General features: G+C 31.1%; 1 protein-coding gene across 2 annotated transcripts in view; it reads right to left on the reverse strand.

Annotated features, from left to right (window-relative positions):
• Positions 1 to 3352: 3352 nt before the first annotated feature.
• Positions 3353 to 13736, reverse strand: part of LOC108729211 (uridine phosphorylase 1) — a 32585-nt gene continuing 22201 nt past the window's right edge. For both annotated transcript variants that reach the window (XM_018458225.1, XM_018458216.1), the window contains exons 2-6: positions 12817 to 12940; positions 8422 to 8583; positions 6816 to 7001; positions 5770 to 6102; positions 3353 to 5393 (exon numbers count right to left, since the gene is read on the reverse strand). In XM_018458225.1, coding sequence (XP_018313727.1) covers positions 5229 to 5393; positions 5770 to 6102; positions 6816 to 7001; positions 8422 to 8583; positions 12817 to 12940 — 970 coding nt within the window. In that variant the 3' untranslated portion in view covers positions 3353 to 5228. The remainder of the gene's footprint in view (positions 5394 to 5769; positions 6103 to 6815; positions 7002 to 8421; positions 8584 to 12816; positions 12941 to 13736) is intronic.

The following is a 13736-nucleotide window of genomic DNA, read 5'->3' on the forward strand; positions in this document are numbered from 1 at the left end:
TATTAAGAAATAAAATGTGACTTCTCTTGGAATATATCACGTCTGTCCATTTCTGTGGATTTGATATGCGCATTTTCCACGAGGGACGAAGCTAAAAGCCGAATTGGATCACACTTAAAGTGAAAGCTGATCTTCGAACGTCTACTATAAGTTTGTCAAAGAGAGCGATTAAATTGTCAGAGAACTTGCAAAGTCCTTGCGTGTAATGCACCACTTCCGTTATCCTAACATTTACGAAATATGATATTCATCTCCAGACGCAAGTCTGTTTGTGCATTATTTTATAAATATGCATCTTCAGCTCGCGTCACGTCTTTACCGCACTTTCAGCTATAGATAATAAGTAAATTTCTACTTGAATCCGATTATCTTCTTCAGGAAAGGAATACAAATTAAGACTGTCAAGTACATAATATTTTTTATTGTCCTTTTATAACGTACAATCAACAATAGTATTTTTTTTTCTTTTTCTTCTTCTTTTATGTAACCCATATGCCAGGAATTAGTTCTTAAAAGGACACGTTAGACGTCTTGTGGGTTAGTATATAAATAACGGTTTACAGTGATAATACAATTAGATAGCTGAGTATTAACAAATTTACAATGTAGAACGTCCGGCCGATATCTCTCGACGAGACATAATAGATCAATAGTGTATAGTTATATGCGAGGAAGGGAGGGATAACAACGAAGGTTTTACAGAGTAATTTATAACATTGTTAGTAGAGAAATAGCCATTACGCACTCGCGAGGAAAATAGATAAGATCGTCACACGAATATACATATTTTACGTATCAATGTTAGGTACATTTTGTTAATACTCCTCGTACACGTTATAAGTACGCATCACAGATATGTCGTTGTTCGTGGAACGAAAAGAAAGGCGACAGCAAGATTCGGCAAGAATACCGTTTGTCCCAAGAATGATATGTACTAGTAGTAAGACTTCATTTCCAAAAGATTCGATTTTTCCTTGAATAACGTACTTCGAGACAGTTTTTTGAAATTTTCGTAATTGTTCATCTATAATTAATTAAAGGATTACACGGTGTGATTAATTTGTTTTTTAAGGATCACGAGAAAAATTGCGTTTATTCTCAAAAGATTCGAGTTCTTTTTTTAGAAACGTGCTTCAAGATGTTTTTTACTATAAATTTGTAATTATCCATCTCTTTAATCATTAAAGTAAAGGATTTCACGATGATTAATTTGTTGTCTAAAAAACACGACAAATTTAATAGCAAGACTTCATTCCTAAAGGGTTCTTCCTCAAATAACGTACTACGAAATGTATATTCAAATTTTAAACAGTAAAAATGTTTATGTTTACGTGCAAATTTCGTTATGACGCGAACGTCTCAAAAACTTTACCCTTCGAATAACAAAGAACAGTTTTGCACAGATTTTATCTCATTTTCATTTTTATATTTTCAACGAGAATATTATGAAGCTTACAAGTGAAAAGGTAAAAAATTATACATTGACAGAAAGATTAAAATAAAAGGATTGGACAATATATGATTATAATGCTTTCCAAAGAACATAGGAAATTTAATATAATTTAATTTTTCCGAAAAAGAACCATTGTTCTGAATTCAATTCTAAAAATTCATAGAGCAAAAACTTACACGAGATTTACGCGTGAAAATAATAAAAGTGAGTATCCTGCCATTCGTGCACAACTTTCTTGGAACATCTTGTATACCTATTTTATTGTGGACACGTAAAAATAATCGAAAGTAAATCTCAGCGCATGTTGTAGATAAGTCAAAGGATAAAATACGGTAAGTAAAAACTATGAAAGTATTGCCGAATTTGTTTGTTTGGCATTAACATGCCGAAATTTAAGAAAATATAAAATAGGGAAACTCCACACTATTTCACAATTATTTACTATTGGTACGATTGGTATTTACGTATTCGCAATGAATCCTCGCGCCGCAATGAATGTGAACGACGAAGACAAATTGTACGCACCGGCTAACAACCATCTTATACCATTATAATAAAGATGTATCGCATAACTATACAACTTTGTTATCTAGGTAATGGAATATTAATCATAATAACAAACAGGACGTAACGTGGGCGCTCAGGACTAGGCAGTATTTTTTCGTTAATACGCGGTCTTTTGCGTTATGATTGACACGAAATCATGAGGAAATGCAAAATATTACTTTGTATTTTGTATACTGTACTTGAATCTTCATATTTTCAATAATGTCTTACACTTCGTTGTAAAGTATAAAATGTTAATGGGATAATTAGAAATTTGTATCTTGAACCTAAAATACATTTTAATGGTATTTTGCCCAATCATGTGGACAAATTAAGTATCGCTGTCGTTAAATTTATCGCGTATTGCCTTGTTAGAGATCATACATATTTCGTAGTTTATAATTAATAATTTTTATGCAATAATTATAAACTACGAAATATGATCTCTATAACAAGGCAATGCGCGACGATAAATTTAATGACAGCGACATTTTCTTGCATTTATGTTTGTTTCGCGATTAATATATTATATTTTCGTTTTGATTTAATTATGCACAAAAGCACATGAATTTTAAATGTTATTATTAAATCTTAATAATTATTTCTTTAAATAGTACTAAATAAACATTTACTTATAGAAAATATGTATTTACTAAAAAAAAATGATAGTTAAATCAAATTAATAATTTTTGTATGAAATAAATATATATTTACATTTATTTAATAAATATTTTTACTTATAATTACTCAAACAAATATTTATTAAAATTTAGTATTTTTTTAGTGTATAAGAAAACGTCGTTATAATTTTATGTCGCAGAAATTTATCTACTGTTTTAGAAATATCAAAAATAATTAATGGCTATTAAGCTCGCGTTCTTCTTTTCCTTGATGTAATAGAAAAATTTGAAAATCTTCCAAATTTTGTTTTATTAAAATTTATAAACAAAATTGCAATATTTAACATTTAAAATCACGAATGTTGCATTTTATACTGATACAATCTTAACCACGTACAGAAAAGTATCAACCCAGTAAACACAATGTTACACGTAACGTACATGTAACATAAAATGTCAACTCAACAAGATAACTGTAATTACTGTGTTTACTGGGAAATATATATATATATATGCGTACGTTATTGCAGTTAACAGTTACATTGTGTTTGTGACAAATCGGGCATCCCTATTTTAGCTCTATTATAACGTATATTGGTCACAACAGGAAGCCGAGAAAGGATTAAGATTGAAGAGAAATATTATTTATTAACCATTTTTTTCTTCTTTCTTAGGCACCTGAGTTTCAATAATCCGGAACGCATACGAGGAGAATATAATTTGTTAGACAATCTGTTGAAACGTTATTTTTATTGTAATTCCTAATCCAATCTCCATGCAGTTTAGGGCATTTTCATGAATGTGTTCCCGACATCTATATGTATATTGCATGTTATGTGTACATAGTCTCTGCCCACGTTACGAGTAACAGTCGAACGAAAACGCGCTAGTTGTTTGACTATATTTATATATATAATTCTTTTATATATGGAATGTGCTTTCCTACCAAACTGCTAAAAGTGCTAATACATAGATTCCACGTCGCCGAGTGCGTATGTCACACGCTGGCGGACGCGCGTAGCTAAATTTACAAGTTCTCTCGAAACTGCTCTCGACGCAACACGCAAACCTCGTAATAAACCGTGAAATAGGTCCGTTAGCGGATTTCGTCTAATTTCTCAATACAAATCCCTGAAGATTTACGAGAGAATCATTGTCGCTCGTTTAACGAGAAAAAGAAAAAAAATCATCCAAATGTCGTGCATCATCGGCGAATGCATAAACGCGTGTTGTAGCGTTCTTGCCAGCGAATCCTAAAATTAAATCTCTACAGAACTACGCGAGACCGATTGCACCATTTTGATTAACGTCCTCCAAATATTTCTTATTGCATAGCAGCGATCATAATTGTGTACATTTTGGATGTATCGAGTACTTTTTATTGATCTTCTGAACAGCGAAAATTTAAAGTTAACGCTTCAATTGCATTTAATGTTACAGATCGAAAGACAATTTTTAATTACGATCAAAGATCACGTTGATCAAGAATGATGCAATCCAACCTCGAAAGATATGTGATCGTGAAAAATGTGCATTGTTTTTGAGCGCAGTTCGTAGTAAGTTTCTGCACATTTTGTACTTGGATCACCGCACGGAACGAGCAGTGCAACTTTGGCGGTTGCTTCGGTATTGATTTAATTTTCGGAGGTCTCAGGAATTAACGCATTCTCGTGGTGTGCGCAACGGCGGTGTGCTTTCTCGCAATGCGAGGAACTGTACTTACTTTTAATATTACGATTATTATTAATAATCTACAGAACGCAGGGTACGGGGAACTCGTCGATAAAATAAATCTAATTTGAAGTCCAATTGAATATTTAACAAAATTGATATACGCACAATAAAGCTGCGTTCCATTACTCACTGTGTTTACTGAAAATCTATGGTATATGTGTAACATGAATTATAAGGCCCGTATTTAAAATCAGGCCTTATATTTCCCGTATTTAAAATCAATCCTTATATTTAAATTTTCTTTCTTAAATTTATCTTCAGATGCTCTACGAATTATTTCAATGGCTGATCAAAAAATACTGATCATCTAAAAATAAATTTAACGAAACCTTAAGTACAAGGTCTGATTATGAATCTATGGGCATAGATTTTCAATACTCGCAGTGAATAACGGAACGCAGTCTAAAATGCAAGGCAAGATTGCGCAATTTAACTATTACAAGTCAACTGTTCTCGGAAATATTCTCATCCACAAAATTTTTGTTCTTAAATATTTCGAGTGGGAATCTATCTAAGGGAAGATTTAATTAACGAAGAAGCAGATTTGAACAATTTGAATATTATGCACAGAAATAAAACGTTTAAAATAATTGCGTTTGTCAAGAAGCGCCAAAAATATCCTATTGTGGTGCATGATATGTAAATTGTTCAAATCCAATCCTATCCTCAAATCCTTTGTCTCTTCTGTACTTCAATACTCTATTATCACGCGACTTTCTTCGCGAATAAATCAACTTTTCGCGAGCAAATAAACGGATACAGCAGCTTGAGCGGCATAAGTACATCCGATAGTCGAGCCGACGGCGACGTGTCCGATTATATCTTGGGAGATCTTCGCGGCTGCATATTCGGATTTGTTTAAGAATCATTTAATCCTAATTCTCGGATATGAATCGGCGCGGACTCTTCACGTACATGGAACCATGTGAGCCCTCGAGAGAGAGACGGCCCTTGCGTTGAAGGTACGTGGTGATGTAGCGTGCAATCAGCTTCTGCGGTCGCATCTGCCATTCTTCCAATACTTCTTTGGGTGCCAGAACCTTTGCAAATTACGAAGATCAATTAGAAGTTATTCTTGATTAATTCAGAAAAATTAAGCATCCAATAACGTTGACTGTTCCAGTTGCATTTAGAATTATAGATAATAGTCTGAATAAATTAGCAAGCTTTATTGTAATTACTATATTCATTTATAATTTTTAATTTATAATTTTATGTTCGACGAATAATATACAGTATGCATTTACCTCGTCGTGAAATTGTCACAATTTTGCAAAGTGCATATAAATGAGAATGCAAATCAACTCGCGAAAGTTTGCTGTTCGTGACGCAAAACTCGTGCGCAGCATATATAGAATTCTTCACGAGCGTACGTAGAGCTTAGTGTCGAAAATACATAAATTACATATATAATACCTGGTCGCCTTTGAGTCGGTCCAACAGTGTCACGCACACGACGGCGGACTGAATGCCGGCGTGGTTTGTTAGAGCGGCAAAGCAGAGGCTCTCCATCTCGATATTCACCACGCCAGCCTTCTGTAATTTCATGAGGTATTCCATTTTGTCGGCCTCGGTGAACTCACAGAATGCGCCATCCAGGCGGCCTTGGCCTTCATAGAAGTCGTTTGAGCACATAGTTTTGCCGATCACAGTGTCATAGGGATCATCGCGATGAGCCAGGCCTTTTAGATCACGAGCCAGCTGTCGGTCGAGTTTGGCTGGTCGGCGCACCAATTTTCCGAGTACCATCTGCAACGCACTATCGTTTAATACCAAAACTATTGACGATTAATTTCTATTATTTAACTCTAATTGGTATTCGCTCCGAAATTTCCTTAATTGGTATTCCAGTGTACATGTTGCTGATTCAACTCTGAATTAGTTTTTAAATGATTGAAAAATATATGTTTTTTGTAATGACATGTCAAAAATTTTATTAACTTTATTTCAATGTACTAATTTTTCCTTGTGTGTAGCTATCATTACATTCAAAGAACTAAAAATTATCATAATTGTTATTTATCGTAATAATTATCACTATTATGATCATTTTTGGTAACCATGAAGAAAAATATATAAGAAAATGTAGAAATAAAAAGATCCCCGAATGGTCGTGAAAAAATGTACTCTCCTTGAGTAAATTTTATAAAAAACTACAAACCAGTTAATAAAAATTTTATTGACTGGTCCGTACACGTGAGTACACAATCAATAGGAAATTCGACCGTTATAGGCTTTATTTCCTATTAGTTGTGTACAAATCAGTTATTTTGACTTTAAGTTCTAGTACGTGTTAATTCTCTCAATTCTTTTATATTGTAAATCATAATCGTAACAGTCTGCAGACAAAATTCAATTAATTAGTTAGGAAAAATAAAAATATAATAATGTAACAAGCTTTGAATTAATTGAATCTTTTTTGCTCTTTTTTTATTTCGTATGGATTTTATAAAACCACTAACCAATTCCATATAAGGTTTCATCATTTCATCGAGAGCTTCTTCCGAGATGATTACCGTACCACCTTCGTAGCCGACACCACCGCAAGTGCCAATCCTGATGAAAATTGGATCCTTTACTTTTGCATGGTACATCAGCTTGATAACTTCATGGAGCAGAATGCTTACTGAAGGTATACCCATTCCATGCTAAACAGATATAAACATTTTATTTTTAAATAGTCGTGTTTCCTTTTATTATAAATTTTCTTTCTCATAAAATTTGGTAGTATATTTATCACAAATACAACTAACGAAAACGATTATTATTTCGACATATGTCTTGTACTACAGAACTTGTACTGCGATATCAGATTCGTTCGCTTTTGTAAGGACCCCGAGATATTCCTGCCGAGTTTCAATAAATAATAATTTCAGCAACCAGATAACATAATTGTATATGCCGAATTCCTCTCAACTCATTCAGCATACCGCGTGTGTAATTCGCGCGAAGCGATGAAAAATGGTTTAATCGTCCAGGCATGTAAACAACGTAAGTAGAGTACAGCGGAGCAAAGCAGATGCCGAGCGTGATTAGTATGGAATGTTAGTGGATTTATTTGCCTGCTAGAAATGAATTGTCTATCTCATTACATCGGTGTCACATTTAACCTACAGATTAGAATATTGTAATATTTTCTTTTTAAACATTATGCTCTCTAATAGCGTTACTTATCACGATACTTATTATCGCGAGACTCTGCAGGAATTTTTCTTCTTCGAATTATTGACATTAGCTGCGTTCAGCAGAAAAAATTAATCAGTTAGCATTTAGTGATTCTTTAATATAATTGGTTCTTGCCTTTAGTTCTTCGCAGAATTTAAGTGTAGGAACCAATTATATTAAAGAATTACTAAGCGCTAATTAATTAGTTTTCTCTGCTGAACGCAGCCGTTGTTTTTTTTAAAGATGTGCTTAAAGATATTGCTTATTTAAAATCAGTCTTTAATATATACTTTTAATTTTTTATAATATTCTATTAAGAAATGAAACTTAATGTAATATACTGCGTTATTATTTTATTATTCTTAAAATCTTTAAAAGCTTCTACCAAGTTAATTAATTTTGAAATTGATATTGTTTTTTTAAATATTGATATATATATATATACATTTTTATGCAATTATAAAAATTAATTTAATTGGAAATTATAGTATTAATTTAATACTATAATTTCCATCTCTGAATATAAAAGAAATTATCAATGTATTCGAATTATGCGAAATTACACTTTCAGTCACGACTGAAAGGATAACAACTTTCAAGTGTATCGTAAATGCGCTCGTCTCATTAACGTTGTGTTAAACGGGTACCTACGACTTAATTATGCAAAAGTAAATTTGCTCGAAACATGGCTGTAGAGTTTTCAGTATACAGTCTATTCCACATTCCAATCGCAGTAGCGAACGGTATGAGATGTTTTAAAGAACCACTTGGCCGTCGTCGTACTTGACCTCGTCGTTTTCTCGATACCTAATTAACGAACTAAATAACGAATAAATAAAATTGTCGTCTAAGGGAAAAAATGTTTCACGTTGAGGGAAGCATAGGTACTTATGAAAGACTTACGCTGATAGAGAGAACCGGGCCGACTTTGTACATTGAATAGCGATAGGAATTTTTGGTGATATCGAGGAGGGTCGTTCCAGCTGGCAGCTTGTGACCTATCTCCTGCATGATGTAGTTAGCGAAATGTTCCATCCTTTTCGGTGTTCCGCCCATGCAGACGAACTGTAACGAGAGAAGTGCGCAATTATATTAAGTGGTTTGGCACGAAAAGAAGAGAAAATAGGTCAATTGTTAAAACAATAATCTTTAAAATAATAGTTAGAATAATAAGTGATTCAAATAGAGAAACAATGCAATTGATAAAGAGAGACAGTAAGGCAAGTTCATCGTTAAAGTGATGTTGACCTGAATCTTCAAACGTCCTGATTCATCTTAAATGTCAAAGATCATCGGTTACAATAGTAAAAATAAACGAGCGGTGGCCGATGGTGTAATCGCACGTCATTGAAGTATATTTTGCGATTTATTGATGTTGGCTGACATCACGAGCGTATCGCGTGACATCGATAGCTTCACGAGTGGTGCGTCTTCCCATTTCTGATCCAGATCGTATGTCAAGTGCAGAAAGCAAGGATGTGTTGACTAATCGATTATTGACAAATGTAATAAATATCTGTCAGGAATGTTACGTATAATTGCTTCTTGGACCTTACGGGAAGCCAGAAGTCCAATACTAAGTGATATAACATCTTGCGTCATACTATTTTGCTTTTTATATGCGATAAGTTTAAACGTTGAAAAGAAGACAAATTAGAGTTATTTTAATAATCAGAAAACAAAATTACGCATACACAGTAAAAAACGTTTTGCATTTGTGTTGAAAATGGTCTATTCAAGCCTTCGTTAAAATTTTAAGTTGATTTTTTAATATATTCGAGTGCTAATTTAACACAATGTGATATTTAAATATTTGGGGTTTAATTGATATTTTTTAGTGCCAAAATGACATAATTTATGAATAAATGAACAAATAACGTAAAAATAATGTGTTTTAAATTCTAAGATGAATAAATAAAATATGTGTTAATTTAACATATCCTAAAATGTTAATTTCATTGAAAAAAAACATGCTTCTACAAACTGTGTCAATATTAATTTTTTGTATTTATTTTTTAAAAATAATTATTTGTGTTACCTTCTAACATATTCATCTTGTATTAAATTAACACATAAATTTGAGTGGACACGCGAAATGTGTTAAATTTAACATTTTCCAACGATATAACTGAAAGGGATCTTCGAAAAGTACAAATTAGAGATAGAGAAAGGAGGGTAAAAATTTTCGAGGGTTTCGCTATCGCTGGGAGATCGTTTTATTTCTACACGGAAAAAACAGTATGGTTGGTCTGCACAGAAATCTGGTGATGCCAACCAGATTAAATAGTAAAATATGGTTCTCTATCAATTCTAACCAATAGCGTGAGACTTTTCGAGTACTAAAAATATACGTGAAAGGGGTAAAGGAAACTAAAGGAATATGTCGATGACTCAAGAATCTGTTTAGACACGAGTCATAAAATATTTTGTAAGACTGGGTTTCAAAAAGGGTCTTTAGAATAATAAAAAAAGGGTTAAAAGGAAAAATGATAGGTGAAGCAAATAAGATGAACAGCCAGAAATAAGGTTGTCAGAAATGTTTAGGAAAATATGTGTAGAAAACTTTATATTAAAAACGTGACTCGACAATAGTTACGTGGCACGTAACATTGCTTGAACCATAGTACAATGGTTAGGTTAGATTATGTTGCAGCAATGACGGCATTTCACATATATATATTTTTAATTGTAAGCGTGGTGAGTCGCTTTTGCTTTTTGAAATTGCAACTTAATTTATAGCATGATGTAACAAGAAATTTTTATTAATAATTTAATTCTTATTATTATACATTATGCTTTATAATGTCACGATTGACGCAACTATACGGATATATAACTTATCCATAATAAATGATCCCCCAATCAAGTTTTGGTTGTCGCAACCAAATCGCACCTAATTACATTGATGTAGTTGACACATCAAAGTGAATAAATCGTATCAACCATACACATTCCTATTACATAAACATAACTTGGATGACGTTTCTATATTGCTCACAACTAAATGGTTTTAGTTATGTGAACTATATCTTTTTTTCCGTGTATGTTTTCTTATATAATTTTCTTCGTGTAGAAACCGAAAATAATCATTATAATAATGCCAGACTTAAAGAAAAATTGATACATCGAAATAAAATGAATAAAATCCTTATTCGCATTATTATAAAATCAATCAGTTACGTTTCAATAATTTATTTATGAAATTATTAAATTAATTCCAAATTGGATCGAATGCGAATAATATTGTACTATAAAACGTTAATTAGATTATATTTTTTATTATAACATTTGTCATCTCGGTACCGTTTCTTCCACTCCAAGCGATGCGCAATGCTTGGAGTACCTATACGAGATGATAAATGTTATAATGCAAAATATAATCTAATTAACGTTTTATGGTGCAATATTATTCATATTTGATCCAATTTGGAATTAATTTCATAAATAAATTATTAAAACATAACTGACAGTGACTTTATAACGATCCATGCAAATAAAGATTTTATTCATTTTATTTCGATGTACCAATTTTTCCTTAAGTCTGTCGTTTTTATAATGATTATTTTCGATTTCTCTACGAAGAAAAATAAATAAGAAAACATAGAAATAAAACGAAGCGAAACTCTTGAAAATTTCTACTCTCTCTTTATCCACATTTTTATATTTTTCATTTATGGATTATTTTTCTAATAATTACGAAAGATATAGACGTAAGAAAAAATATACATATATGCGATACTAACAGATATCGCAATATCTCTTACATTGACGATAATTAATATTTGTACACTGGGAGAGAAAAATGATTGCAAGTACTATAATTTAAATACTGTAGTTTATAATCATTTTTTGAGTCAACTATAAATTTATAATTGCTTTAACCATACTCATTATAGCTGTTTCAACACTGAAATATAATCATTACAACTATGATATGCATTAAGTTTTTCTTTACCATGCAAATTAGTTTATCCTTATATCTCTTAGTTATTATCATTATGTAAATAATTAGCGAATGTTAAGAAAATAGTTGTAATATGTAGTTAAGAAAATAGTTATAATAAAAATATAGAATATAACATTTACTTTAATGACGATTGCATTTATTACATAAAAATGGTTATTTTTCTTTACTATTTGTATCTTAACACTTTACTACATTAATTACTATTAATAGTTCAGATTATCATAATTTACAGTACAATTTTTCCATATTTGAGAGAACTGTATAATGTTAAAAATTTCATGAAATTTAATATACTTTTAATTTACACATTATGAACTTAATTTCATGACATTACATTAAATTTAATTTATTTATAACTGAAAAGTATATTTGGGATATATGAAATTTAATGTATACGTTCATTATATTTAAGTAACTACTGTAACTTAATTTTCAGTTAAATCATTCATTACTTTTAATTTCGTTCATAACCACGAGCTTCATTTATATGTAAAGGTCACATTTCTAACAGTGTACATGTAAGATTATTATTACTAATATTATAACATAATACCATAAAAATGGTCCTCCCAATTATAATTTTTTAACCATGCAATTATTTTTTAACCATATTATTATATTTGAGTCATTCGAGTTTCATAATATCTAACATGAAAATATATAGCTCTATTAAATTAAATGTTTACATTATGTTTATAAAATTTATTTAATTAATTAATTTATTTTTAATAATAACATATTTGCTTACATATCTTTATCATAATATGTTTTGCAATATACAAGGGTCAACTAATAAAATATCTATAAAATATCAATCTACCAAACACAAAGTTACATGTAATGTATCTGTTAATTGTAATTTTTAACTCTATAATATAAGTATAATATAGCACATATGTTATATTAAATTAAAATTATATTGTGAGTGAGAAATTACAACAGGTACGTTATATGTAACTTTGTGTTTTTTTTTTGCTGGCAATATAATTAAGCTTTAAATTAAAAGTGATTAAAAATAAAAGTCTTTTGTATATTAAATTTTAGACTTTTAATAGAAATAAATCTTGTGTATTTAGAATTTTTTAAGGGATCTTACTTTATTACTATTAATACCGGGCTTAGTTACCAAGAAATATTAAATGTCACTGAGCATCGAAAAAGAATGCAAAATGTAATGGCATCCAATTATGTAAATTTTTGCTAAATAGAAGTTGACGTAAAATTGCTAAAGAATACGTCAACAAAATTTGTCCAACTATTTCAACGAAGATTCTTTATCTAAATGTACTTCAGATCTTTGTACAAATATAATAGGAATTTCTTTAATTTACCTTAACGTCACCAAACATCTCAACCAGATCGTGGGAACCGCTGCCGAGTGCGAGATGGTACAATATGTCCTGATCCATGAGTTCGATATTGGGGTTTCGTAATCGTACGGAGCCATCGCTGTACCTATAAAAGATAGAAAATGTTTGACGTATATTTTATGGTAAAGTATCTTAAATATCTTAAAAACTTTTGCATAGTCATGAAAGCGATAAACTATTTAATGCAATAAATGAATAACTTCACCGCGAAATAGATAACATGTCATAATACATAACAATCATAATACTGCAAGCACATCAAAATATTTGATTAGCGTTTACGTAATATGCATGCTATGAATATGATAAATTCCTCTTTACAAAATATACAATTATCCGAGTTTACATAAGATAATTAATATTCAGAATTTTTAACTATGATGTTTGAATAATATTTAAATTATATATTATCTTATTTCTGATATTTAGTATATATTTAAATGTATAACATTGTAGATTAATTAAAAATCGAAAATTTTTTTTGTATAATACATTACGGTTCTTTACTGTTTCTTTGTAATATTATTAAAGATAACGATTAAATCATTGAAGATGATAAATGTATTTATATCGTAAATCTCAGCGTTGAATAGTCTCTGGATTATCTCTAGATCGCGAGGCACAACCAAGCTCCGATTAAATTGCGGTGATAGTCTTTGACATCACGACGTCATGAATTTGATTCTATGGTGAACGATGGAACGGGCAATCGCATCTCAGCGTCGAAAATTGACTTCGTTAATGTACTCGTAAGTCTAATCAGTTCCGGCTGCCGACGGATTCGCGCATCGTAATTAAGTCATCTCCGTTCGATGGCCGAATAAATGTATTTCGTTTCTGACGCCTCGGCAATCGGAATGTATAACGTGATCATAGGGAAG

This window comes from Mycetomoellerius zeteki, unplaced genomic scaffold (genome assembly GCF_001594055.1).
Source record: "Mycetomoellerius zeteki isolate Tzet28-1 unplaced genomic scaffold, Tzet1.0 scaffold114, whole genome shotgun sequence".
NCBI lineage: Eukaryota > Metazoa > Arthropoda > Insecta > Hymenoptera > Formicidae > Mycetomoellerius > Mycetomoellerius zeteki.